We start from the raw sequence: 25,537 nt of genomic DNA, 5'->3' as shown, positions 1-25,537 counted from the left end.
GAGAAACCTAAGTAGGTCTTTTTTTTTCTTCTCACTTTTAATACTTTTGTACTTTTTGAAGTTTTTTTAAAAGAAGCATGTTACTTTTTAATTAAAGAAAATATAAAAACTGAAACAAACACAATGCTCAGACACAAACTTGTGAAAGGCCAATTCATGCTTAGCCTAAACCTGACATGAACTATTTTACCATTTTCATCTTCAGGAGATATTCATCGTAGGAAATCACATTTCTAAAACCTTTTAATATCTTCTCCCCACCAATTCCAGATTTAAGATCTATCCTGTCTAGTCAAACATGATTACCAAATTAAGGTCAGATTATAGTAGAGATTCAGCTTCTGCCATGCATTATCTTTCCTTTGACCTGTAGTCAACTAAAATGCCAGCAAGTCAGAGGAAAAGTGCATGTGACTTCGTTTTGATCACTAAAACATTTTGGACCCTTTTCCTAAACATTACCTCCTTCCTAACAACAAATCAAAAAAACCATTCATATTGCTTCTACTTGTCACAACTCTCACTTCTTTTTCAAAGGATTTAAAAAAAAAAAAAACTTTAATGAAAACAATGCTAATATTCTATTATAAAACCTAGAGATAACTACCGGTAACATCTGTTGTATATTCCTCCACACATTTACACTTACACACATATATACACACTTTTACATAAAAATGGGATCATAGTTTACAGTTTTGAAATCTTTTCTGCCTTAATATCTTTCCATGGCTATCATTTTATCTCAAATACAACCATCATCATTTTTAATATTATTAATGACATTTAATAATAAGGCATTATGTAGATACACTTTATCATTTAATTTTTCTTACATAAGAGTTTATTAAGACATTTAGGCCACTTTTTAAAATTACCAAATTTGCAATGAAACAAGGTAATGGATACATTTTAATGTATTTCAACCACTTGTTCGTACAATAATTATGCTGATAATCCTCAAGGACTTAGACAATTATGTTTACCACAATCTTCCTTTTAACAAAAGAAAGAAATTATATGTAAGTTAACTGACTTTTACAGGAACACCATTTATTCAGTTTAGAAGCAGGAAAGCAGAAAGTTTTCTTTCCTCCAGAGTACTGCATGAAGCACAGATAGGAGAAAGAAGATACAGGATTCCTGAAACAAACTCTTTCTGCATCTTTTCCCTTTTAAATTAATTGCAGCATACTGTCAATACAAGAAACAGATGATGTGATTAAGAGGGCAAAAAAGTATTTGTAACAAGATCCTCCAAATATTTCTTTGGGAAAAACAGTCTTGCAAAGTTTAGAGTGAGTTACAAAAGTTAATAAAGAAAAATTTCATCCCAATATACAACACGATCAGTGGAGAGATTTTTTTTCCCCCTTGAAGCATGCATTTATATTAGTTCCTATAGTAACACTATTATTGAAAACAATACTGGAACAGAATCTAAAATCACTAGGCCAACAGTCATCAAAATGAGGTTTAAATTACATCCAAATGTGTACCTTTACTTTTCTTTGTCTAAACTTTATTTTTCCTTAAATAAGTGAGAAGACTTACAGGCTGGGAAAAGCATGGGCTATATTCTAGCTAACAACCTAAATTAGTTTAAGCTTTAAACATGACTAGTTCAATTAATAAAACAAAGTTAATGATAAATTAAAAGTTAAAGTTAATTTATTTAGAAGTTTAAAGTATTTGGCAGACTGACAAAAATTCTCATCTAATTAATTCTGAAATTCAACCTTGAAAATAAAATTTTTAAAAAACAATCAAGGCTTTGCCTGGGGATGGGGGTGGGGGTTTGCCATGTTTCAAAATATTTTGCTTGCCATGACTCTGAATTTGAGTTTTATAATATCTGAAAATAAAATATCACTAGAATACTTAAGTGCCATAGGACCCACTAAAAAAGCTATGAAAAATGCCTTTTATTACCTAAATAAGTATAGATTCTTAGTAAAAAACAACAACAACAACAACAAAAAAAACTTAATATTCCTGGTGAAAAAAGTATCTACTTTCAAATTTGAAGCCCGTTTCTTCCCAAGGGGCACTGGAAAAAAATTGCAACATACCTGATAAGTAACTAGATAGCTACTGAATGAAGTTCACGTACCACCTGGTATCAGATTTTCAGGTCAAGTGTACATAACCTTTGCCAAAGAGCATTTATAAATATATCCAGGTTCCCAAATTGTAGATATGAATAAGACAGTGACAACTATACAACTTGTCACTTTCAGGGAAAGAAAAGGCAGGACTGACTTTGGTGAAGGGTAAAAGTCAGAGTCTCCTTTGATAAGAATGTTTTCTATTCAATTTAACATTTAAAGAACTAGATACTATATTTAGCATTTAACCTTTAAAATTAATTATCATTATTACAATACATGCCAGTCACTGTAGAGTGTCAGTCTAATTTTAAATGACTGTAGTGACTTTCTAGAGGTTACAGCTTTCAAGTAGAGCCTGAATTGGAACTCAATTCTCAGGCTATACAATCTAGAGTTCATATTTTCTCTACATTTCATAAACACTGTTACATCCTTTAACTCAACTATACGTGTGCTATACAAAGGAAATAGAAGATATACAAAATAGGAATGAAAGCAGCTACTTATTTGGCAGTCCAAATTACATCTTAAAGAAAACATTGACTGAAAAGATAAAAGGTAGAGTGGCAAAAAAAATAAGGTCATCTAAGTGATTTGTACATTAACCAAATCTCTCTAACAATTTATATTCCTTTAAGGGCCCAAACTATTAAATTTGATGTAGCCCGGCCGGGCGTGGCTCAGCGGTTGAGCGTCGACCTAGGATCCAGGCGGTCGGGGTTTGATTCCCGGTCAGGGCACATGCCCGGGTTGCGGGCTCAATCCCCAGTCGGGGCCGTGCAGGAGGCAGCCGATCAATGACTCTCTCATCATTGATGTTTCTATCTCTCTCTCTCCCTCTCCTTTCCACTCTCTGAAATCAATAAAGATATATTTTAAAAAATAATGTGATGTAAAAATCTTGGTCATGGAAACATTAGCAAATGAAGAGACGGAAGTGAGGCATTCTCCTACTTAATTCCCCTTAAAGTATCACAGCTTCAGTTTCCCATTGCTCCTACTCCTAGAAATGATACAAGACATATTTGTATAAGCCAACCTAACCAACTGAGTAAAAACACTGTAGGAAATTAATATACAGATACTGTGGCACCTAAGTACCTATATTAATTCAGAATCACTGATCATTCTAACATGTTAGTTATATCTTTCTGAACTCCCCTAAATAAAAATGGAAAAAGTGGAAGGACATACATACAGCCTTGCTTCCCAGATCTCTCTCTACAACAATTTCATGATGACACTGTTTAAAATATAAAGACCAATATAATTTTGCTGGAATCAACTGATTTAGTAAAAAGGAATTGAGAAACTGATTTATTAAAATGGAATTAAGGCACTTCTTAATTCCCCAACGTCATCTAATACCACACCCATATTCAGATTATACCAGTTGTCTGCAAAACATCTTTGATAGGTGCTTTGTTCAAACCAGAATCCACTGAAGGTACACCCACTGCATTTGGTGGTTGTGTCCCTTTGTTAAGTTTCTTTTAATTTAGTACAGTCATCTCCCTTCCCCTCATTCTGGATTTATTTCCCAATGGTATGTTTGAACTCCTATCTCTTATATATTCTGTAAACTGGAAATTAACTCCAAAGGCTTAATTAGATTTATGGCAAATATTTCTGGTAAGAATGTTTTACAGATGATGGGTAAAAAGAGATTAATATTTTTTCAAAAACACAGGGTAAGACAAGGTGTGAGAGAAAAGGAGTAATACATATTGAATGATTGTGCTATGTTCCTTTAAATACATTTTCTCATTTAATTCTTACAACAACCCTATGAGTTACAGGTGGTATTGTCCCTGTGAAGTAAGGGAACTGGTTCTGGGAGATCACCCAACTATTAAGAAGCAAAGTTAGAATTCAAAAAGAGAAGGAAAAAAAGTTAAACAAGCTACTTTATCTTTACATAAATATAAGAAATTTTACTAACAAATCCCTTGCTCTCTGTGCCTCAGTCTTCGGTAAAATAAGAGCAATAAATTGACTTGACTCTCACATACATAAATTGCTTAGACTAATCATGCTTTCATGTTAGGTAATGAGAGTTACCCTTTAAGCATCAGCAAAAATTGCTTAACATATATACATGCACAGGACCTATTGGTCCTTCTATAACTATGATGGCCATATATCTAAGATTTTCTAGGACAATTCTGATATCAGGTAATTTCTGAATTTTCCATTAGAAAAATTTCGTTAAGGTATAAAACCCCTTTCTCTGTATGGGAATAACTGATTATTTTTTAAAGTGAAAGTCTGCTTCAGATCTTTGGAAAAGGTGCTGGAAGTAAGAGAAAGTGGTAAAGAACACCTGTAGAGTTCTCCCAGTTAGCTGAACAAGAGAAGAAAGTATTTTGGTGAAGAGAGTGATTAAATTCTGTCAGATGTAACTGGAAAGCCACATGCAAAAGAATGAAACTGGATTACAGTTTGTCCCCATGTACAAAAATTAACTCAAAATGGATCAAAGACCTAAATGTGAGACCCGAAACAATAAGTTACATAGAAGAAAACATAGGTACCAAACTTATGGACCTTGGTCATAGAGAACATTTTATGAACTTGACCCCAAAGGCAAGGGAAGTAAAGGCAAAAATAAATGAATGGCACTATGTCAAACTAAAAAGCTTCTGCACAGCAAGAGAAACTGACAACAAAAGAAGAGGCAACCAACCAGATGGGAGATGATATTTGCAAACAGTAACTCCGACAAAGGTTCAATTTCCAAAATATATAAAGAACTCATAAAACTCAACACCAAACAAACAAACAATCCAATCAAAAAGTGGGCTGAGGACCTGAACAGACACCTCGCCCAAGGAGACATATGAACAGCCAATAGATATATGAAGAGAAATTCAATCTCACTAGCAGTTATGGAAATGCAAAACAAAACTACAATGAGTTACCACCTCACACCTGTTAGACTGGCTATTATCAGCAAGACAAGCAATAACAGGTGTTGGAGAGGTTGTGGAGGAAAGGGCTCCCTCATTCACTGCTGGTGCGAATGTAGATGGTACAACCACTATGCAAAGCAGTCTGGCGATTCCTCAAAAAATTAAGAGTAGAGCTATCATATGATCCAGTAATTCCTCTCCTGGGTATATATCCAAAAAACTCAAAAACATGTATTTGCAAAGATATATGCACCCCTATGTTCATTGCAACATTATTCACGGTGGCCAAGACATGGAAACAGCCAAAGTGTCCTGCGCTAGAGGACTAGATAAAGAAGATGCAGTACATGTGCACAATGGGACACTACTCAGGCATAAGAAAGGATGAAATACTGCCATTCGCAACAACATGGATAGAACTTGAGGATATTATGCTAAGTGAAGTAAGTCAGATTGAGAAAGACAAATACCGTATGATCTCACTTATATACAAAAACTTTAAAAGCTGAACTTATAAAAACAGATTAAAGTGGTGGTTATCAGGAGCTGGGAGTGTATGTGTAAAATGGTGAAATGTTTATCCAAGGGTACAAACTTCCAGTTATAAGATGAGTAAGTTCTGGTGAAGTAATGTATACCATGGTGACTATAGATAATACTGTGTTATATATTTGAAATTTACTAAGAGAATAGATCTCAAAAGTTCTCATCACAAGAAAAAAATTTGCAACTACATGTGGTGATGAATGTTAACTAGACTTATTGTGGTGATCATTTCATAATATATACATATATTGAATCATTATATTATATGCATATGTCAATTATATCTCAATGAAAAAACATTTTGGAAGTAAAAAAAGAAGAAAAGTATGAAGTCATCAAAAGAGAGTGCTTCAACTTACTTCTTCCAGAAGTCTGAAGTATGATTATATAGCATACTGATGTCAGCACAATAGTATAGTGGTTAGAGTATGGGCTCTGGAGTCATGACACTAAGATCTAATGCAGGTGCCACCACTTGCCTATGCTATAATTTCATCATCTATAAAATAGAAATAAACTGCACTCGCTTTGTAAGGTGGCCATGAGGATTAAGTGATTCAATACAGTGCCTGGCATAAAAATCATTTAATGTTAGCTACTGTTCATTATTATTCTAAATTCAAAGGTTTAGCTGATAAGGATTATAAAGGCAAATCATGCCACAAAATACCTTGTACCCACAACAGTGGTGGGCCTTGTTAAACATACAGATTCCTAGGGCCCACCCCCAGAAATTGATTCAGTAGATCTTGGATGAAGTTAGGAGCCTGCATTTTTACCAAGATGCAGATTAGTCCAAGGACTACACATAAGGAAAAATGCTACTTTAAAGGCATGCTAATCATTGGCTTACAATGGTCAGATTGCAATTTTAGGAGAAAAATTCATTTGTTTACACATCATATTTTTATTGAACACTTGTTATGGTTAGGTATTATTCCAGGTGCTGAGGATACAGTGATGAGGACACACTGACACAATCACTGCTTTCATACACTAGTGGGAAGTTTATAATCTAGAGAGAACAAATATATCTTTTAATTTGTCTCTTAAGTCAAAAAAGTTCCCACCACTTAATTCATTTATTCAATGAGCATTTACTGAATACAAACTTAGTATCTTAAACTTCAGAATTTCCATGATCTTGAGTAAAAGATATTTCTAGTGCTTCAAAAAGAGACACTTCCTAGAGATCCAAGATGGCACAGAGTAGGTGGAAGCTACATTCACATCCTCCCAGGACCAAACTGGAATTAAAACTAAATTATAGAACAATCATTCTAAATGACCAACAGAAGACTAGCTGAAAAGAAGTCCTATAACCAAGGATTTACAGAAAAAGTCACATCAAAACTGGTAGGAAGGGCGGAGACACGAAATTTGGAATCTCACCAGCTCCCACATGTGGAAGCTGAGATTCCAAATGGGTATCTCAGCTGCAAAGTTCCCCCTTGAGGAGCATGGGTTCTCAGCCCCATGCCGGGCTCCCCAGGCCAGAGCAACAGAGCCAGGAAGAGGCAGCCACAAAATATATGGTTTCTGTCCACCAGGGAGAGACAGGACTCCTCTAGAGACACAGGCACCCTCTTAAAGGGCTGACGCACAAAATTTTGTTCACAGCCACTCACCCTTGGCTCCAGTGGAGAGAAGGTAAAGCAGACTAGAGTCATGTGAGGAGTCTGGGGTTTGTGGCCCTGGGGAGAGACCTGAAGGGACAGCCACCAGCATCTCCATGCTGAGTCCCTCTCCTATACTACAGATGCCATCTTTCTTGGGTGGATCAATCCCCTTCATTCAGCATCAGCTCAGGGGAATGCAAGAGCTCCACCCTCTGGACTCCCTCTCACACCACCCTGCAGAGCTTACACCCTGCTGATGAGTCTGTGGCTTAGGGCGGGGGCCATTCCCCCCACTTTCGGGAACCTAACTGGCGCTTCCCCCTCATAGTAGATCCACTAGCCCCACTTGCCTGACTCCCAGTGGCGGCTTCATCCTGCCGAGTTAGGGGCAAAATCTGGTACAGAATGACTTGTGTGGTTCTGGGAAGGGGGTCATATCCCCCTCCCACCCTTCCTGAAGCCTGACTGGCACCTCCTCCTAACAGGAGATCCACTAGCCCTATCCTCCTGATTCCCTGCACCCTAACCTGTTGAGCTCCATCTCCCAGCAGAATCTCAGACAGACTGAGCTGTGTGGCTCTAGGATAGGGGCCATTTTCTCCTCCCATGCCCAACTGGACCAGAAACCTTCTTTCACATGGCAAAATCTTTGTCTCTTTGGGCCTAATGAACTCTGCTGGCCTCACCCTGACGAATCCTTGAGATCCTGCCCCAACACAAAGGCAGGCGAGAAGCCACTAGGTGGAGTTTACACTTGGTATACATGGGGACATTTGCTGAGTGGCCTCAGACCCAACACTGGCAACGAGTTTGAACCTGTATCAATCTGGTGAACACCACTCAACCCTACCTGGTGATTCACTGAGAACCTACCTCATGCAACTCCAGTTTGACCAGAGGCTCTTTCAGGTAGCTGGCAAGTGGAGGCAGTTTCCATGGGAAAATTCCCAGTGCCTTGGGAATTTTGCTGACCTGCCAATGGGCCTGGAGTTGGTAAAAGCCAGCTTTGGAGCACAGCTTGGTCCTTCCCACATGTACCCAGGTCAAGCAGAGGCAGCCACAAACTGTAGATCGCTTTTAGTTCCAAACAAGATGCCCAGGGGCAGTCATAGGCAGCATCTGAAACTGGCCTGCATCAAAGTCTCTCCCAAGAGGCCCAGAACCAACACACCCACTGGCCACCCTCAGAAAATACCACAGTAGGATCTAATAAGCTTTGCAAGTGGCATATGAATGGGAGATCTTGGCGGGCACCAGAACTGCTGAGGTGGATTCCACTTTGTGTGGTCATTACCTGCAAATCAGCTCATCTGCTATGGTTGGGGATGAACCTGACAGTCAGCCAGGCTGAGAGTCGATCCCATGCATGAATGGGTCAATAGCAATCAAGACTCAATTACAACAGGAGGGCCCACATAACCTGCACAAGAAATATTCCTGGAGCACCAAAGGAGGTGAACAAGGAGACTGCAACACAGGACCCCACAGGACACCTACTACATAATGCCACCTGACCAAGACTGAAAGTCATAGCAGTTCTATCTAATACATAGAAACAAATACAAGGAGATAGCCAAAATGGGGAGACAAAGAAACATGCCCCAAATGAAACAACAGGAGAAATTTCCAGAAAAAAGTTAAACAAAATGGAGGTAAGCAATTTAGATATAGAGTTCAAAGAAATGGCTATAAGGATGATCAACAGCATGAAAAAGGACATGTCGACCATAAAAAAGAACCAGGATAACTAAACAATAAATGGGGTAACAATGAGATGAAAAAAGAATTCAAAAGATACCTGGAAATAAATGAAAATGAGAACACAACCCAAACTCTATGGGACACAGGGAAGCAGCCCTAACGGGGAAATTCATAGTATTACAGGCCTATCTCAAGAAACAAGAAAAATGCAAATAAACAATCTAACTTTACACTTAAAGCAGGAGTGGGGAACATCTAACCAGTGGGCCGAAATCATTTGGGGTCTGGCCCTGCCAAGGCAACCACAAGTGGGACTCGAAATTCAATAAATCTAGGAGCTTTTCTCATAGCTAATTTTTAAGTTGATAATTTTGTATGGCATGCGAATGATGCTACAAATATCCAAATGGCCGTTGGCAGAAAAAAGGTTACCCACCCCTAACTTAAAGGAACTTGAAAAAGAACAACAAACAAAGCCCAAACTTTGTTTAACTTTGTTCCTTTGTTCGAGGAAAAAAAAAAAAGAGAACCCAAACAAATAAAATCAGGAATGAAAGAGAAGTAACAATTGACACCACATAATACAAAAGATTGTAAGAAAATATTATGTACAAATATATGGGAACAAATGGCACAATGTGGACAAAATGGATAAATTCCTAGAAACATACAATCTTACAAAACTGAATCAGAAAGAATAAAATATCTGGGAAGACAGATTACAACTAGTGAAACTGAAGTAGTAATCAAAAACTCTCAACAAACGAAAGTCCAGGGCTGGATGGCTTCACAGGTGAATTTTAGCAAAATGCAAAGAAGAACTAATACCTATTCTTCCCAAGCTATTCAAAAAGAAGGAAGACTCCCAAGTTCCTTTTACAAGGCCAGTATTACCCTTATTCCAAAACCAGATGAAGACACTAGAAAGAAAAAAAAGTATAGGCAAATAACCCTGATGAACATACATGCAAAAATTCAATGCAATTACTATCAAGACACCAATGGCGTATTTCACAGAACTAGAACAAATATTGCAAAAATTTATATGCAACCACAAAAGACCCCAAATAGCCACAGCAATCTTCAGGAAAAAATAACAAAGTTGGATGAATCACGCTAACTGATATCAAACTATACTACAGGGCCACAGTAAGCAAAACAGCATGGAAGTAGCATAAAAACGGATATACAGATCAATGGAACAGAATAGAGAGTGCAAAAATTAATTCACAGATTCCAAGATGGTGGCAGACTGAGTAAAAGCTATACTGACATTCTCCCAGGACCAAACTGAAATTGCAACTAAAATATAGAAAAACCATCCTGAATAATCAACTGTAACTGAAGACTGGTTGGAGAGTACCCTCATAACCAAGAATGAAAAATGGAAACCCCATAGAGATTGGTAGGAAGTGCAGAGTCGTAAGAGGGCTCACTGGGCTCCCACAGGCAACAGCTGAAGTTCTGGAGGGATATGTCAGCTGCGAGGGGTTCCTACTGAGAACCATGGGGTCTAAACCCCAAGCTGGGCTTCCCAGTCCAGCACACCAGAACTGAGAAAGGTGCCCACATAATATCTGGCTGTGAAAAGCAGCAAGGTTTCTGTCTGCCAGGAAAGGACGGCTGGAAATGCAGGCACCCTTTTAAAGGGTCAATGCACAAAGTTTTGTGTGCAGCCACCAACCTTGGGATCCAGCGGACGGAAGGCAGAGTGAATGAGAGCTGTGTGAGGAGAAACCAGGGGTGCTGGCTTGGAGAAGAGAGCTCAGGATGCAGCCATCTAGATTCCTGTGCTGAGTCATTCCCCCTACTGCAGAAGACATCTTTCTTAGGCAGACATTTACCATCCAGGCAGCTTTTGCCTGGGGGGAGGGAAGCAACTGCCCCTTGCTCCATCCTATTGGAAAACCGGAGGCTCATTAAGAAACTGACTGGATGCTTTAAGTCTTTGTCTGATTAGCTTCCGAGCCAAGGGCTTGGAAAAGCAGACCTTGGTACACGTCTTTGTCCTTTCCAAACACACCCAACCCCAGCAGAGGGAACCACAAGCTATGGAGTGGGGAAAACTTCAAACAGGGTACTCAAGGCCAGGCACAAACAGTGTGTGACATTGGCCTGCACCAGAGACTATCCAAAAGCCTGGGAGTCCTAGCAGATCTACATAATACATAAACTAATCCAAACAGGCAGCCAGGAAGGGGAGAGACAAAAAACAAGCCCCAAATGAAAGAAGAAAAGAATTCTCCAGAAGAAGAGCTAAATGAAATGGAGATAAACAATCTATTAGTTATAGAGTTCAGAATAATGATCATAAGGGTGCTCAACAGCATGAGAAAATAAATGGAAACTATGAAGGAAATTAAGAATTGCACAGTAGAGATAAAAAAGAAAACATTGGAAGGAATAAACAGCAGATTAGTGGAAGCTAAGGATCAGATCAGCAAATTAGAAGACAGGGTAGAAAAAAAGCACTTAATCAGAGAACCAAAAAGAAAAAAAAAAAACAATTAAAAAACAGGAGGACAGTTCAAGGGAGCCCTAGGACAACATGAAACATAACAATATTCACATCATAAGGAGTACAAGAGGAGGTCGAAAGTAAGCAAGTGTTCGAGAACCTGTTTGAAGAAATAATGGCAGAAAACTTCCCTAAACTGGTAAAGAAAAAAGTCACGCAAGTTGAGGAGGCACAGAGAGTCCCAAGCAAGAAGAACCCAAAGAGGCCCATGCCCAGAGACATCATAATTAAAATTCCAAAAATTCAAGACAAAGAATCCTAAAGGCAGAAAGATAAAATCAATCTGTTACCTACAAAGGAGCTCCCATAAGGCTGTCAGCTGATTTCTCATTAGAAACTCTACAACAGGTCAGAAGTAAATGGCATGAAGTATTTAAGGTAGTGCAAAACAAAGATCTGTTGCCAAGACTACTCTATCCAGCAAGGCTATCATTCAAAATAGATGGTCAAATAAAGAGCTTGCCAGACAAAAAAAGGCTAAAGCAGTTTATCACCACCAAACTGGCACTGCAAGAAATGTTCAAGGGACTGCAGTAATAAGAAGTTGAAATAGAGAGAACGAGAAACAAGGACATAAAGAAATAAAGTGTCATTAGATAAGCACCTATCAATAATAACCTTGAATATGAATGGATTAAACACTCCAATCAAAGGGCATAGGGTAGCTGAATGGATAAGAAAACAAGACCCCAAATTATGCTGTCCTCAAGAGACCCACCTCAGAACAAAAGACACACGGGCTGGAAAAGAACACAGTTCTGGAGGGGTTTAAAGGACAGAGTGCCAGCAATACAATCACAGTAGGGGACTTTAACACCCCACTGACTTTACTGGATAGATCTTCCAGACAAAAAAATCAACAAGGAAACAGTGATTCTAAATGACACAGTACATCAGATGGATTTAATTAACACATACAGAACATTTCACCCCAAAGCTGCAGAATATGCATTCTCCTCAAGTGCACGTGGGACGTTTTCAAAGACAAACCACATGTTAGGACACAAAACAAGTCTCTATAAGTTCAAGAAGATTGAAATTGTATCAAGCATCTTCTCGGACACTTACACCATGGAATAATACGCAGCTGTTAAAAAGATGGATCCCTTACCCTGAGACAGCATGGTGGGATCTGGAGAGTATTATGCTAAGCAAAATAAGCCAGTCCAAGAAAGATAAGTATCACATGATCTTACTCCTATGTTGGATCTAATGAACAAAATAAACTGATGAACAAAATAGATCCAGAGACACAGAAACATGGAATAGACTGATGAATCTCAGAGGGAAGGCAGGGGTGGGTGGGGAGAGATTAAACTAAGAAGTTATATGCATATATGCATAACCCCTAGACACAGACAATAGTGTGGTGAAGGCCTAGGAGGAAGGGGAAGGGGGTGAATGGCGGAAAACAGGGACATTTGTAATACTTCCAACAATAAAGAAAAAAAGAAAAAAAAACAGAGACTGATAGCCCTTGCTGGTGTCACTCAGTGTTTAGACCATCCACCCAGGCACCGGAGGGTCACAGACTCAATTTCTGGTCAAGGGCATATACCTGGGTTACAGGTTCCATCCCAGGCCCCGGGCAGAGTGGGTACAGCAGGCAACCAATCAATATGTCTCTGTCACATCGATGTTCCTCTCCCTCTCTCTCTCTCTCTCTCTCTCTCTCTCACTCTCTTCTCCTCTCTCCTTCCCTTCTACTCTCTCTAAAAAAACCAATGGAAAAACTATACTAGGGTGAGAAAAAATAATAAACCCTCGCCTTTATGGTCAATTAATATTTGACAAAGGAGGCAAAACATACAATCAAGTGAAGGTAGTCTATTCAATAAATGGTGGTGGAAAAATTGGATAGATATGTGCATAAAAATGAAACTAGACCACCTTTCTATACCATTCACAAGAATAAACTCAAAATGGATTAAAGACTTAAATGTTACACTCAAGCCCTGGCCAGCATTACTCACTGGTTAGAGCACTGGCCTGTGCACCAAAGAGTCTCAGGTTCGAGTCTCAGTTAAGGACACATCTCTGGGTTGCAGGTCTGATCCCTGGCCCCAGTTTAGTCCCTGCTGGAAGCAAGCAATCAATGTTTCTCTCTCTCTCTCCCTCCCCCACCTTCCACTCTCTCTAAAAATCAACGCGGAAAAAAATATGTTACGCTAGAAACCATAAAAATCCTACAAGAAAACATAGGCAGTAAAACCTCAGACACTTCTGGGAGCAATTTTTTTTTCTGATAGATCGCCTTAGGCAAGGGAAACAAATGAAAAAATAAACAAATGGGACTACATCAAAGTAAAAAGTATTTGCATAGCAAAAGAAACCATCAACTAAATGAAAACACAACTCACTGAATGCGAGAACATATTCGCCAATGATAAATCTAATAAGGAATTAGTATCCAAAATTTACAAAGAACTTAAAAAACTCAACATCAAAAAACAACAACAATCAAATAAAAAAATTGACAGGACCTGAATACAAAGTTCTCCAAAGAGGCCACAAATGGCCAACAGATACATGAAATGATGGTCAACATCACTAATCATCCGAGAAATGCAAATTAGAACCACAAGATATCACTTTCCACCTGTGAGAATGGTAATCACCAATAAATCAACAAACAAGTGCTGGCAGGGATGTGGAAAAAAGGGAACCCTCACTCTGGCTGGTTTGGCTCAGTGGTTAGAGTGTCAGCCCACAGACTGAAGGGTCCTGGGATCGATTCCGACCAAGGGTATGTACCTCGGTTGCGGGCTTGGGTCGCTGGGGGCCACGTGTGGGAGGCAACCAATCGATGGTTCTTTCTGTCTCTTTCTCTCTCTCTCCCACTTTCTCTGAAAAGCAATGGAAAAAATATCCTTAGGTGAGGATTAAAAAAAAGAAGAAAAAAAGGAACCCTCATGCACTGTCGATGGAATGAAGATTGGTACAGCTACTGTGGAAAACAGTATGGAGTTTCATCAAAAAATTAAAAATGGAACTTCCTTTTGACCCAGTAATGTCAATTCTGGGAATATATCCTAAGAATCCCAAAACATCAATCAGAAAGAATACATGCACCCCTATGTTCATAGCAGTGCAATTTATAATAGCTAAGATCTGGAAACAGCCCAAGTGCCCATCAGTAGATGATTGGATAAAAAAGCTGTGGGACATTGGCACAATGGAATATTACTCAGCTGTAAAAAAGAAGGAAATCTTGGTTTTTGCAACAGCATGGGTGGACCTGGAGAGTTTTATGCTAAGTGAAAAGAGCCAGTCAGACAAAGAAGTACCATATGACTTCACTCACATGTGGAATGTCATGAACAAAATAAACTAACAAAGTAAAAATGGACTCATCGATGAAGAACAGACTGACAAGCTCTCAGAGGGGAGGGGGGCTGTAGAGCTGGGTGAAAAAGTTAAAGGGAATAAGCAAAAGAACAAAAAAAACCCCAAAGAACTCAATAGACACAGATAACATTATGGTGATTACCAGAGGGAAAAGGGGGTGGTGGCAGGTAGAAGAGGGTAAAGGAAGGATAAATGGTGATGGAAGGACACTTGACTTGGGGTGGTGAACACACAATACAATATACAGATGATGTACTATAGAAATGTACACCTGAAACCTATATAATTTTATTAACCAATAAATTCAATTAAAAAGTTAAAATAAATTTTTTTAAAAAAAGGAGTGATACTTCCTGAAGTCTACCCCAAATCCTCCCGAATGAAATTTTGCATTCCATCTCCAACTCTGTTCGCAAGGAGGCCTCTTATATGTTGATGTTTCCATTAGCAGTGATCTGTAAGAACTTGCCACGGATAGGAAGGCTGATACTTCGGGATACCACTGGTACCATGGTCTGTTTAACAGAAGTGGTTTCCCTAAAATACTTGTTGACTTTGGCTCCTTAAGTTTTTCTTATGTTATAAGGTGACACAATCAAATAAGATACAGAGTAACACTTTAATTTTCTTTCTTTTTTTTTTTCTTTTTTTTTTTTAGAGAGAGAGATTGATTGATTGATTGAATACTCATGTATTCACTGGTTCACTGATTAATTCTTGTATGTGCACTGACCTGGGATCAAACCTGCAACCTTCAGATATCGGGGTGACATTCTAATCAACTGAGCTATCAGACCAGGGCTAGAGCAGCACTTTAAATAACGAAATTATGGTTAGTCTATTAACAAGTCTTTATTTTGCAGTTTGTGGAGGTACACTAGGAACACCCCTTCTTTTAAAAATTACTACAGAGGTATCAACTGGCTATAACATAGACAATTCTTCTAAAATAGTATGCATTATTCTTTTTTAAAAAGGTATAAGGCATTTATTTATTTATTTATTATTTTTAATCCTCACCTGAAGATATGTTTTCCATTTGCTTTTCAGAGAGAGTGGAATGGGGGGGGGGGGAGAGGGAGAGAGAGAGAGAGAGAGAGAGACATCGATGTGAGAGAGACACATCAATTGGTTGCCTTCTGCACGTCCCCCGACCAGGGCCAGGGACCGAGCCTGCAACCAAGGTACATGCTCTTGGCTGCAATCGAAACCAGGACCCTTCAGTCTGCTGGCTGACGCTCTAGCCACTGAGCAAAACAGGCTAGGGCTTGTATGTATTATTCAAAGGAAAAAAATTTTTTAATGTTACAAAGGGTAAAGGTTCTTAAACAAATGTATACTAACATCATTTGAAGTGATTATCAATATGTAGTAATTAAGTATTATTATATTCCTTTTTTATTATAATTTATTTCTAAGGGATTTCAACCTTCAAACGCCTGTCTCTTCTGCACCCTAGCTGAGATTACTGCCTCTGGCCAGCCCCTAAATGATTTTTAGTCTTTTATTAATCTGTGATAGTAAGCTTAATATATTCTCCTAAGGATCAAACCCTCATATGACTCCTGTGAAATTTAAGTCTATATGGTTTCAGGAAAATGAATTGAGTGTAATCGCAATATTAATAATAATTGTGGAAACAAAATAGCAGCCAATTTTTGAGCCCTTGCTATGTGTTAGTGTACTTTATATGGATTATCTCCTCTGTGAAGTAGGCCCTACTATCTTCTTATCTTAGGGAAATAAGGCTTGGAAAGTTTACGTGCCTTGCCTAAGATTACATCCTAAAAAGGGTTGTTGATAGGTTACCTGGATAAAAGGACAGGGCTTAAACCATTTACTCTTTTTACTTAGCATCGGCCACCCCAGCAAACACTGAATAGGAGACTTTTTATAACTTTTTAATTCTACCAAAGAAATGGTAGAATTAAAACATTTCTCTAGAGTTTATTATGATTTCTGGCGATCTAGTCTTATTCAGATGAATAATTATTTTTATGCCAGTGAATACAAATATAGAAACTTGTTTTAACATGCAGAGAAGTAGGAGACAATGACATCAAACCTCATATATACTTGCATGGCTCCTTAGAAGTACACGTCAACAAAAATTGGGTTCATATGCCACTGTGTGGTCAATATGCTATAGGTTACTTGCCCTACAATTAAATGGGTTCTTTTGAACCTTTATTGTCAAAAGTAAATGTATGCAAGTTCCTAAAATAGGTTGATTAGCTATTTTACACTTCACATCAAATTATTTTAATGGAGTATATTTCTCTCTAATGTTAAGTTTGAATGAGGTAAAACCTTGTATTACCATCTGCTGGATAATAAAACTGCACAATAACATCTCTGTTCAGTAAACTATGCTTTGAGGTTTTAAAACTTGAATAAAGGACTAAAGACAAATGGAGAAAATTGTGCACAACATCAGGGTGGAGGAAGGAAAACCTAAAACCTCACTTTGGTTACTTGAATTTAAATCCTCATTTGTTCTCCCTGTAATTACCAACACACAGTCCACATTTAAAAAGACACACATAGTATAGTGCTAGAAAAAGGAAGTGCAAAAAAAAATTTCTATACCAGTTTTACTGACTTTTATTTTCTTAATAAAGGGTACAGAGCTTAAGCTATATTCCCACTTAAGCATGTTATGAAACATGACACTAACCAAAATGTTCTTCTCTGATATCTGTGTAATTTCTAAGTTTATTACCAGAAAAGGTACTTTCCCTAACACAATTTACATAAACATTAACAGAGGTTAGATATTACCTTAATATTTTAAAAAGTTAGGAATCACTCAACAAATCAGTATCACTGGAAACTTGTATGAAAACTATTCATAAGTTTAGATTATGGTGAAGTTTCAAAACAGCAGAGGAACATAATTCCCTGAACAACTAAAGATATGAACAGATTATTGGTAGACATGATCTGGGAGACCCTAAAATCAGTAATATTAAGAAATAGGTTCACAAGACTAGAAGAACATAATATTTCAAAGAAGGAAAAGCAGCAGCACCAAAAACAGCAAAAAAACAATGAGAGGATTTAACGAAATATAATTCATGGGATGGAGTGGTAAATAGAGCTAAGATAGCTGGTTCAGTATATAGAACTAAGGACAGAATTAAAGCACCAGTTCTCTACCTTTCACACACCTGCTGTGACAGACAAATCACTCTTCATTTCAATTTTACTGTTTGAAAATTAAGTCTAATTCTAACACCACTTTTCAATGATCATTAAGAAGCAATAAAAAGTCCAGTTAAATATCACTGTAAAGGTGATCAGAATTTCAAAACAGGCCATATAAAAGTGCTAGCACTGTATAATTCATTATGGATGAAAGAAAAGGAGCAAAGAATATCATTCTTGCCTTTAAAGAGCTGTAAAAGTAAAAAGAAACAGTCAGGTGGTTAATAAACTGAGGCTGAGATACTAAATTTAATTAAAAAGTGGAGAAGTAGCCCGGCCGGGCGTGGCTCAGCGGTTGAGCATAGACCTGGGATCCAAGCAATCAGGGTTCGATTCCCGGTCAGGACACATGCCCTCACAGCCGATCAATGACTCTCTCATCATTGATGTTTCTCTCTCTCCTTCTCCTTTCCTCTCTCTGAAATCAATAAAGATATATTTAAAGAAAAAAAAAGTGGAGAAGTAGAAGAAAGTAAACAAGAACAGAAATACAGGAAGGGGAGTTATATAATAACAACTTAAAGAGGAAGTGATAAGGCAGGAAGATATAATAATTGCATATTAAGTAAGTTGAAAATGAATACCTTCAGAACTATCAAAGGACAAAGAAAAAATATATCAAAAAGGCATGCAATTTAATCATTATTTAGATAATAGCAATTTGAGGGGGAAATGAAAATGTATCATTTTTTGCAGTCTTTCATCTTAAAAATTATACATAAAAACAAAGGTGGTTGCAATTGTACTATAATAATAGAACCCAACTTTGAAATGTCTTTAAGAGCAGGCTCAAATACCAAGAAATCACTCACTATGAATATCAAAAAACACCTACTTGTACCCATTTTCAGAGAGGACAAATTTTCAAATCGTATTAAAGGAAATAAAAACCAAATAGTAGTGAGCAGTTATATAATATTCTAAATATAAGCCTAGGAAACAAAGTTAACATTTTTTTAAAACGTTTTTATTGATTTCAGAGAGAGAAAGGGAGAAGGAGAGATAGTAGAAACATCAATGATGAGAGAGTCATTGATCGGCTGCCTCCTGCACACCCCTACTGGGGATCAAGCCCGCAACCCGGGCATGTGCCCTGACCAGGAATCGAATCGTGACCTCCTGGTTCATGGGTTAAGGCTCAACCACTGAGCCATGCCAGCTGGGAAGTTAACATTTTTTTATTAAAAAAATTTTTAATGTTGACATTATTATAGGAGTCCCCCCTCCCCTTTAGAGTACCTACATTGGGCCTGGTACTTCTCTATCCCACTGCTACCACCTTACTTCAGGACTGCATTACCCCTTCTCATCTAGATAATTTTAATAGCATCCTAACAAGTATCTTAACATCCATTTTCTTTTCTCCAATCCATTCTGCACACTAATACCAAAAGTGATTTTTCGAAAATGAAATTTTGGTGTTGGTCTTGTGCTTAAAAGTCATTAAATAGATCCCACAGCCTATATAACACAATGTTCCAACTCTTTAACTACTATGGTCAGTCTTCGTTCTCACCTCTTCCCACATCCACTGTTACTCAACCACTAGTTCTTTACACTCCATTCTTTATTTTTAACTACTTGAGACTCCTAAAACTCACTATGCTATTTTATGCATGTGTTTTTTCTGTCTGCAGCTACTCTTGAAGGGCTTTCACCTTTATCCCTCATAGCAATGCAAAAGCTACCCACTTCTATTTTCAACATCAGTTCAAGTCATCCTAATGTCAATTCCCCATTCCAATTTTTTCCAAGAAAGAACCAAATACTCCTTCCTTGGTGCCTATATAGACATCTAATATAGAACCCATAGCTTTTATTATATTTGCTTAGGGTACGCTCATTAGATCACAGGCTCCTAAGGAGCAGGAATCTAGTCTTACTTATCAATGTATACTTAGTAACCAGCATAATACTGGCAAATCGCAGATACCTAAAAATTTTTAATCAATGAATAAAAAAATAAGCTTCATTATTTAAATTATTCCCTGCCTACAGATTAAAACCTACAGCCTACTGTAAGTTATTGAGTTCTGTCAATTATTTTCTTGAAATGTCTGATTTACTCCACAATCATTACCCTATTGTATGTCCTCATCTTGCATTTTACTGCCAGGCTAATTTTCCAAAAATCCACATTCACCATACAACAGCACCATTCATAAACTTATAATGAACACTATTTTAAATTCAAATGCCTCCATTTACCTTTCATGGCTCTCCATAACCTGGTCCTACCTTACCCATCCAATTTCAACTCTTCATCTGGTGAATTTATTCATCAGACCTTCAGTCTAGTATGTAAATAACTTACCTTTCCTTTTGCCCAAACTGTTTCATCCTACCTCCACACCTCATTCTCTCCTATTACTAACCATCCTTTATGGGCCAGTTAGTCTGACTTTTTCCATTAAAACCATACCTGAATGCTCCATCCTCTGTTTTTTAACTATATACAGTAATCCCCCCTTATCCACCAGGGAGATGTTTCAAGACTCCCAGTGGATGCCTGAAATGTGTATAGTACCGAACGCAATATACAGTATGTTGTTCCTATACATGCATCCTATGATAAAGTTTAATTTATAAACTAGGCACAGTAAGAGAGTAACAATAACTAATAATAAAATAGAACAATTACAATTTATTATAATAAAACATATGAATGTGGTTGGGCTCTCAAAATATTGTACTGTGCTTATCCTTCTTGTGATGATGTGAGATAATAAAGTGCTTACGTGATGAGATGAAATGAGGTGAATGACATAGGCATTGTGATGTAGTGTTAGGCTACTATTGACCTTCTGACGTACATCAGAAGGAGAATCACCTGCTTTGGGTGATCCTAGCTCATCAAGCCTTGATAAAATGTTGATGTTTGGGAAATTTACTATTTTCAGACCGCGGTTGATCACGGGTAACTGAAATTGCAGAAAGCAAAACCACAAATAAGGGGGGGCTACTGTACTATGGCAAAAACATTCAATACCTTACTTCTTTTGATTTTTTTGTTGTTGTTAATCCTCACCTGAGGATATTTTTTCCATTGAGTTTTAGAAAGAGTAGAAGGGAGGGAGTGAAGGAGGGGGAGAGTGGAAAAGGGAGAGCGAGCGAAATATTGATGTGAAAGAAATACATCGACTGGTTGCCTCCCGCATGCACCCCAACCAGGTCGGAGATCGAACCTGCAACCCAGGTACGTGCCCTCGATTGGGAATCTAACCCATGACCCTCCGGTGCAAGGTCTCCACTCTAAACATTGAGCCACACTGGCCAGGACTTAATTCTTTGATTTTTTAAAACGTTACTTTTCTTTCTACAAGTGAACTATAATCACTTCCTTCAGGTAAATCTGTATTTCTTATTGCATTCCCTTTTAGATCCCTGACAGGACTTAGTTATTGTCACAGATAAAAAGGCACCATGGTATAGTACAGTGTTTTCGAAACATTTTTTTTTTTTAACATATCTTTATTGATTTCAGAGAGAGGAAAGGAGACAGAGAAAGAGAGGTAGAAACATCAACGATGAGAGAGTCATTGACTGGCTGCAGCCCGCAACCGGGGCATGTGCCCTGACCGGGAATTGAACCCTGATCTCCCGGATCCTAGGTCCATGCTCAACCGCTGAGCCACGCCTGGCTGGGCTGAAACATTTTTTAAAAAGCAGTAACAGCCTCTCTTTAAATTAAATCTTACATTGCAGACTAATATATAAAAGAGATAAAAGTAGTGAAACTGATTGGAAGTGCTGTCTATCTGGCCTTTCTGTACTCACTCAGCCACATGGTAGCCCCAGCCCACCTCTGCAAATCTTCTGAGGGTTCCTTGGAATACAATTTGAAAACTACTGGGTAAAGTTCTAGCTCTAACATGTATCGGCCATGTACCCTTGGGTAATCACAAACTGTCTAAGCTTCAGCTTCTTCAGATACTAAATATGTATGAAAAAGACCTTTGTAAACTTTATAGCTTTCTGTAAGTTTGAGGAATTTACAACTTTACAAGCCATGAGCTAAACTGGTTATATTATACAATCTTAACAGTTATATCACACAATGGTATTGTCTATGAAATCATTCTATATTTTAAAATCCAGCTTTATTTAAAACAAAATAAAGCATTCTAAATGCCACTCAATTTTAGGAATCCCAGGTCCTCTGCCTTGTTTCTTGTACTTAGAATTTCTAATCTCCATTTAGGGGGCAATACAGTATAATAAGAGTACATGCTTTCAAGTTAGACAGATTTGGTTTGAAGGCCAGCTTCACCACCAACTAAGTGTATAAACTTAGTTAAGTTACATAACCTCTCCAAGCCTTAATTTCCTCACCTCGAAACTGAAAACAACACTATCAGTTTTGCAGTTGCTGCTGCATTAAGAAAGATAATCTGAACAAAAGAGTAAGAAACTCAGTAAGAAATCAGTAAGTTAACTATTATTTTCCTTTTGGGAAGACCTGTGGGACAGCTGAAACACTTTGTGCTAATGTAACATTTAGTAATACTTTTCATTTTTGTTCTTGAGCTAAGGGTAACAACAACAAAACCATAACACAGTAAGGTCTATAAATGAAAAAGTATGACATCTTTGATGACTCAGAGTGCCAAGTTATAACACAGATGGTTTCTTTCCAGACATCCTATAACAATTAAATAGCATTTCTTTCATGCTGATTTTTAAAATTTTCTTTAAAGCAGAGACAACCTATCACTTCTCGGCCTTTTGGCTAAGATCAAGTGTAAAGCATACACAATGTCTTGGTTTTGTTAATGTACCCTCACAGTACACCTCAAAGTTAGCAAATAATCAATAAAGGTTTATCAAATTAAACAGATTTTATACAATCAGAAATTTACCATTTAATGAATAACTTCAAATCAATTACCTCTTTTCAAATTGAAATGTTTGCTTCCTATCAGAAACATTACTAATCATGGGCCATTTCTCATACAAGTTGAAGTTTAAAGTTAAGTGAAATTTTAGGAGATGCTAGTTGAAAATGGATTTCACTGTTCTTAAAATTATAAACCTAAGCATATGTGCAATTAAGTAACTGATAGGAAAGGTGTTCAGATAAAAGAGTTAAACAAAACAAGGCAAATGAACACTATGCATTTGTTTTTAAAAGGTAAAGGTACATGTACCAATATGGAAAGTTGTTCAAGAAACATCTAGGTGAAAAGAGCAAGTTGCTTAAGAGAATATATGTTATGATTCCATTTGTGCTTTTTAAAGATATAAACAAATTTGTTTGCCTACAGAAAATTTTCCGAAGACTATTCAAGTATGCTACTCATTCTCTGTAAAAATATAATGAAGAAAGAAAGCCAAATCATTATCAATATTTCATGGCATGGAAACCGAAATGATTCTTTTTTAAAAAGCATTTTAAATGTAATATAAAAAATGGTAGATTTAAATCCCCATGTGCCTAAGCCATTATCAAAGGAATTTGATAGAGGCTGTAACAAAACCTCTTTCCTAAATTGTCTAACAGTGAACTTTAAATGGAAGAAAAGTTCAATGATTAGAAAAAATATTTGCTTACATAGACAAAGGATTTAAAAAAAAATTCTAAACACAATGTTCATGCTACTTTAATTGGCATGTACATTAAAAATTGGAAAGCTCTAGCCACCGTGGCTCAGTGGTTAGAGCACAGGCCTGCACATCCACGGTCACGGGCTCGATTCCCAGTTAAGAGCATGTACCTGGGTTGCAGGTTTGATCCCCAGCCCTGGTTGGAGCGCGTGCGGGAGGCAACCAATCGATGCTTGTCTCTTACATCAAGGTTTATCTCTCTCTCTCCCTCTCCCCTCCCTTCCACTCTCTAAAAATAAATGGAAAAAATTTCCTCCAGTGAGGATTAAAAAAATAATAAAATTAATTGTAGGAAATACAATATATAGATGATGTACTGTAGAATTGTATACCTGAAACCTGTATAACTTTATTAACCCATGTCACTCCAATAAATCCAATTAAAAATTTTTTTAAAAAAGAAAAAATTAATTGGAGAAATCAATGATTCATATTAGCATTAGTAATTACTCCTATTAACTGTTTCTTTAATTAAATGTGTCCAACCATATGAGGAACTAATATACTTTTGAATTTTTTTACAAATGACTAAAGTGACTTTGGTAGAGTGACACCATAACCCGGTAGCTGCTTTCCCAACTCTCTTAACAGACATATGAAAGATTAAGTGCTTGAATTTGAAACCAAGACAATAGGAACAGTATCACCCTTGTAATTCCCCTCAAAATGGCTTTTTAGATAACTAGATTTTTAATATATCTTTATTGATTTCAGAGAGAGGAAGGGAGTGGGAGAGAGAGAGAGAAACATCAATGATGAGAGAGTCACTGATCAGCTGCCTCCTGCACGCCCCTGAATGGGGATGGAGCCTGCAACCCGGGCATGTGCCCTGACCGGGAATCGAACTGCGATCTCCTGGATCCTAGGCTGACGGTCAACCGCCAAGCCACGCCCGGCCGGGCTAGAATAGATTTAAATATATAAACTCCTCATTTAGATCCGAGATCATATGGTTTTCTCTTATGTTCAATGGGTCAAAATGATATCTACTATCATATTAAATTCCTACGTTAATATTTAAAAAGGTTTTCTTATCCAAGGGCAATGGACCAGAAGACATGTAGATACTAGTTCTGGCTCTGCCCCTTATAAGCTGAAACTTGTTGGCAAATCACAGAATGTCTCTGACCCTGTTTCCCTACTTATAAAATGAGAGGGCTTGACTGGATTACCTTTAAGCTCCTTTTCCAAGTCTTACTTGCTTTATGACAGTGAAAACTATCAAGTAAGAGACACATTTATTTGCTGATTCTTATTTGCTATACGACAGCAAAGAATGTTAAGGAAGACAGTTAAATTTCATATACAATTTTAAAATTATGTACGCCCTCTACTGGCGATTAAAATAGAACCATACTACAGGTGTGGCCAAAAGTAGGTTTACAGCTGTGAGTACATGAAGTATAGAGTTTATTCTTGTATTATTATTTATTGATTTGTATTTTCCCATACAAACAACTTTAAACCTACTTTTGCCCACCCCTGTACTTCCTTTAAGGTTTCTGCCCAGAAACCTTTTTCTGCAGGGCTGAACTTTTTGTTTGGCCTAAAATATGTATTTCAGATTACACTTTTTGTGCTGTTATTGGACAACTAACCATGCACCCTTTCATTTAAACACAATTTTATGCTCTTTGAAAAATTCTGAAATACAGCCTTAGTCAGATAACTAACTTTTATAGTAGTAAAATTTCCTTAGTCTATGTTGGATTTTTTAATTTTTTTTGAGCTAGCAATCTAAAGATGTTTACCTTTGGCAGCATAGGAGTATCCCTTTTCTTCTTTTTTTCTGAATTAGGATCATCTAATAAGTCTGGCTCAAAGGTATAAAGTTCAGTAAGCTCATTCATGGTAAAATGACGCTCAACCTGCTGCTGATCAACAACTCTAAAGGACAATGACTGCTTAGTTACTTGCCGATCATAAATCTTATCTTCCATGGTTCCCTTTGTGAAAAGAAGGAACAATATG

The 25,537-nt window shown here is 37.5% G+C and overlaps 1 protein-coding gene across 8 annotated transcripts in view; it reads right to left on the bottom strand.

The window, feature by feature from the left end:
• The window catches only part of ATRX (ATRX chromatin remodeler), a 263,885-nt gene that overhangs the window by 9,937 nt on the left and 228,411 nt on the right, over positions 1 to 25,537 (bottom strand). For all 8 annotated transcript variants that reach the window (XM_087813462.1, XM_016207255.2, XM_087813461.1 and 5 more), the window contains one exon: positions 25,318 to 25,512. In XM_087813462.1, coding sequence (XP_087669588.1) covers positions 25,318 to 25,512 — 195 coding nt within the window. The remainder of the gene's footprint in view (positions 1 to 25,317; positions 25,513 to 25,537) is intronic.

The sequence above is a fragment of the Miniopterus natalensis genome, chromosome X (assembly GCF_054644295.1).
Source record: "Miniopterus natalensis isolate mMinNat1 chromosome X, mMinNat1.hap1, whole genome shotgun sequence".
Lineage (NCBI taxonomy): Eukaryota > Metazoa > Chordata > Mammalia > Chiroptera > Miniopteridae > Miniopterus > Miniopterus natalensis.
Note: the sequence above shows the minus strand (reverse complement) of the source record. Positions and strands in the feature narration are given on the sequence as shown.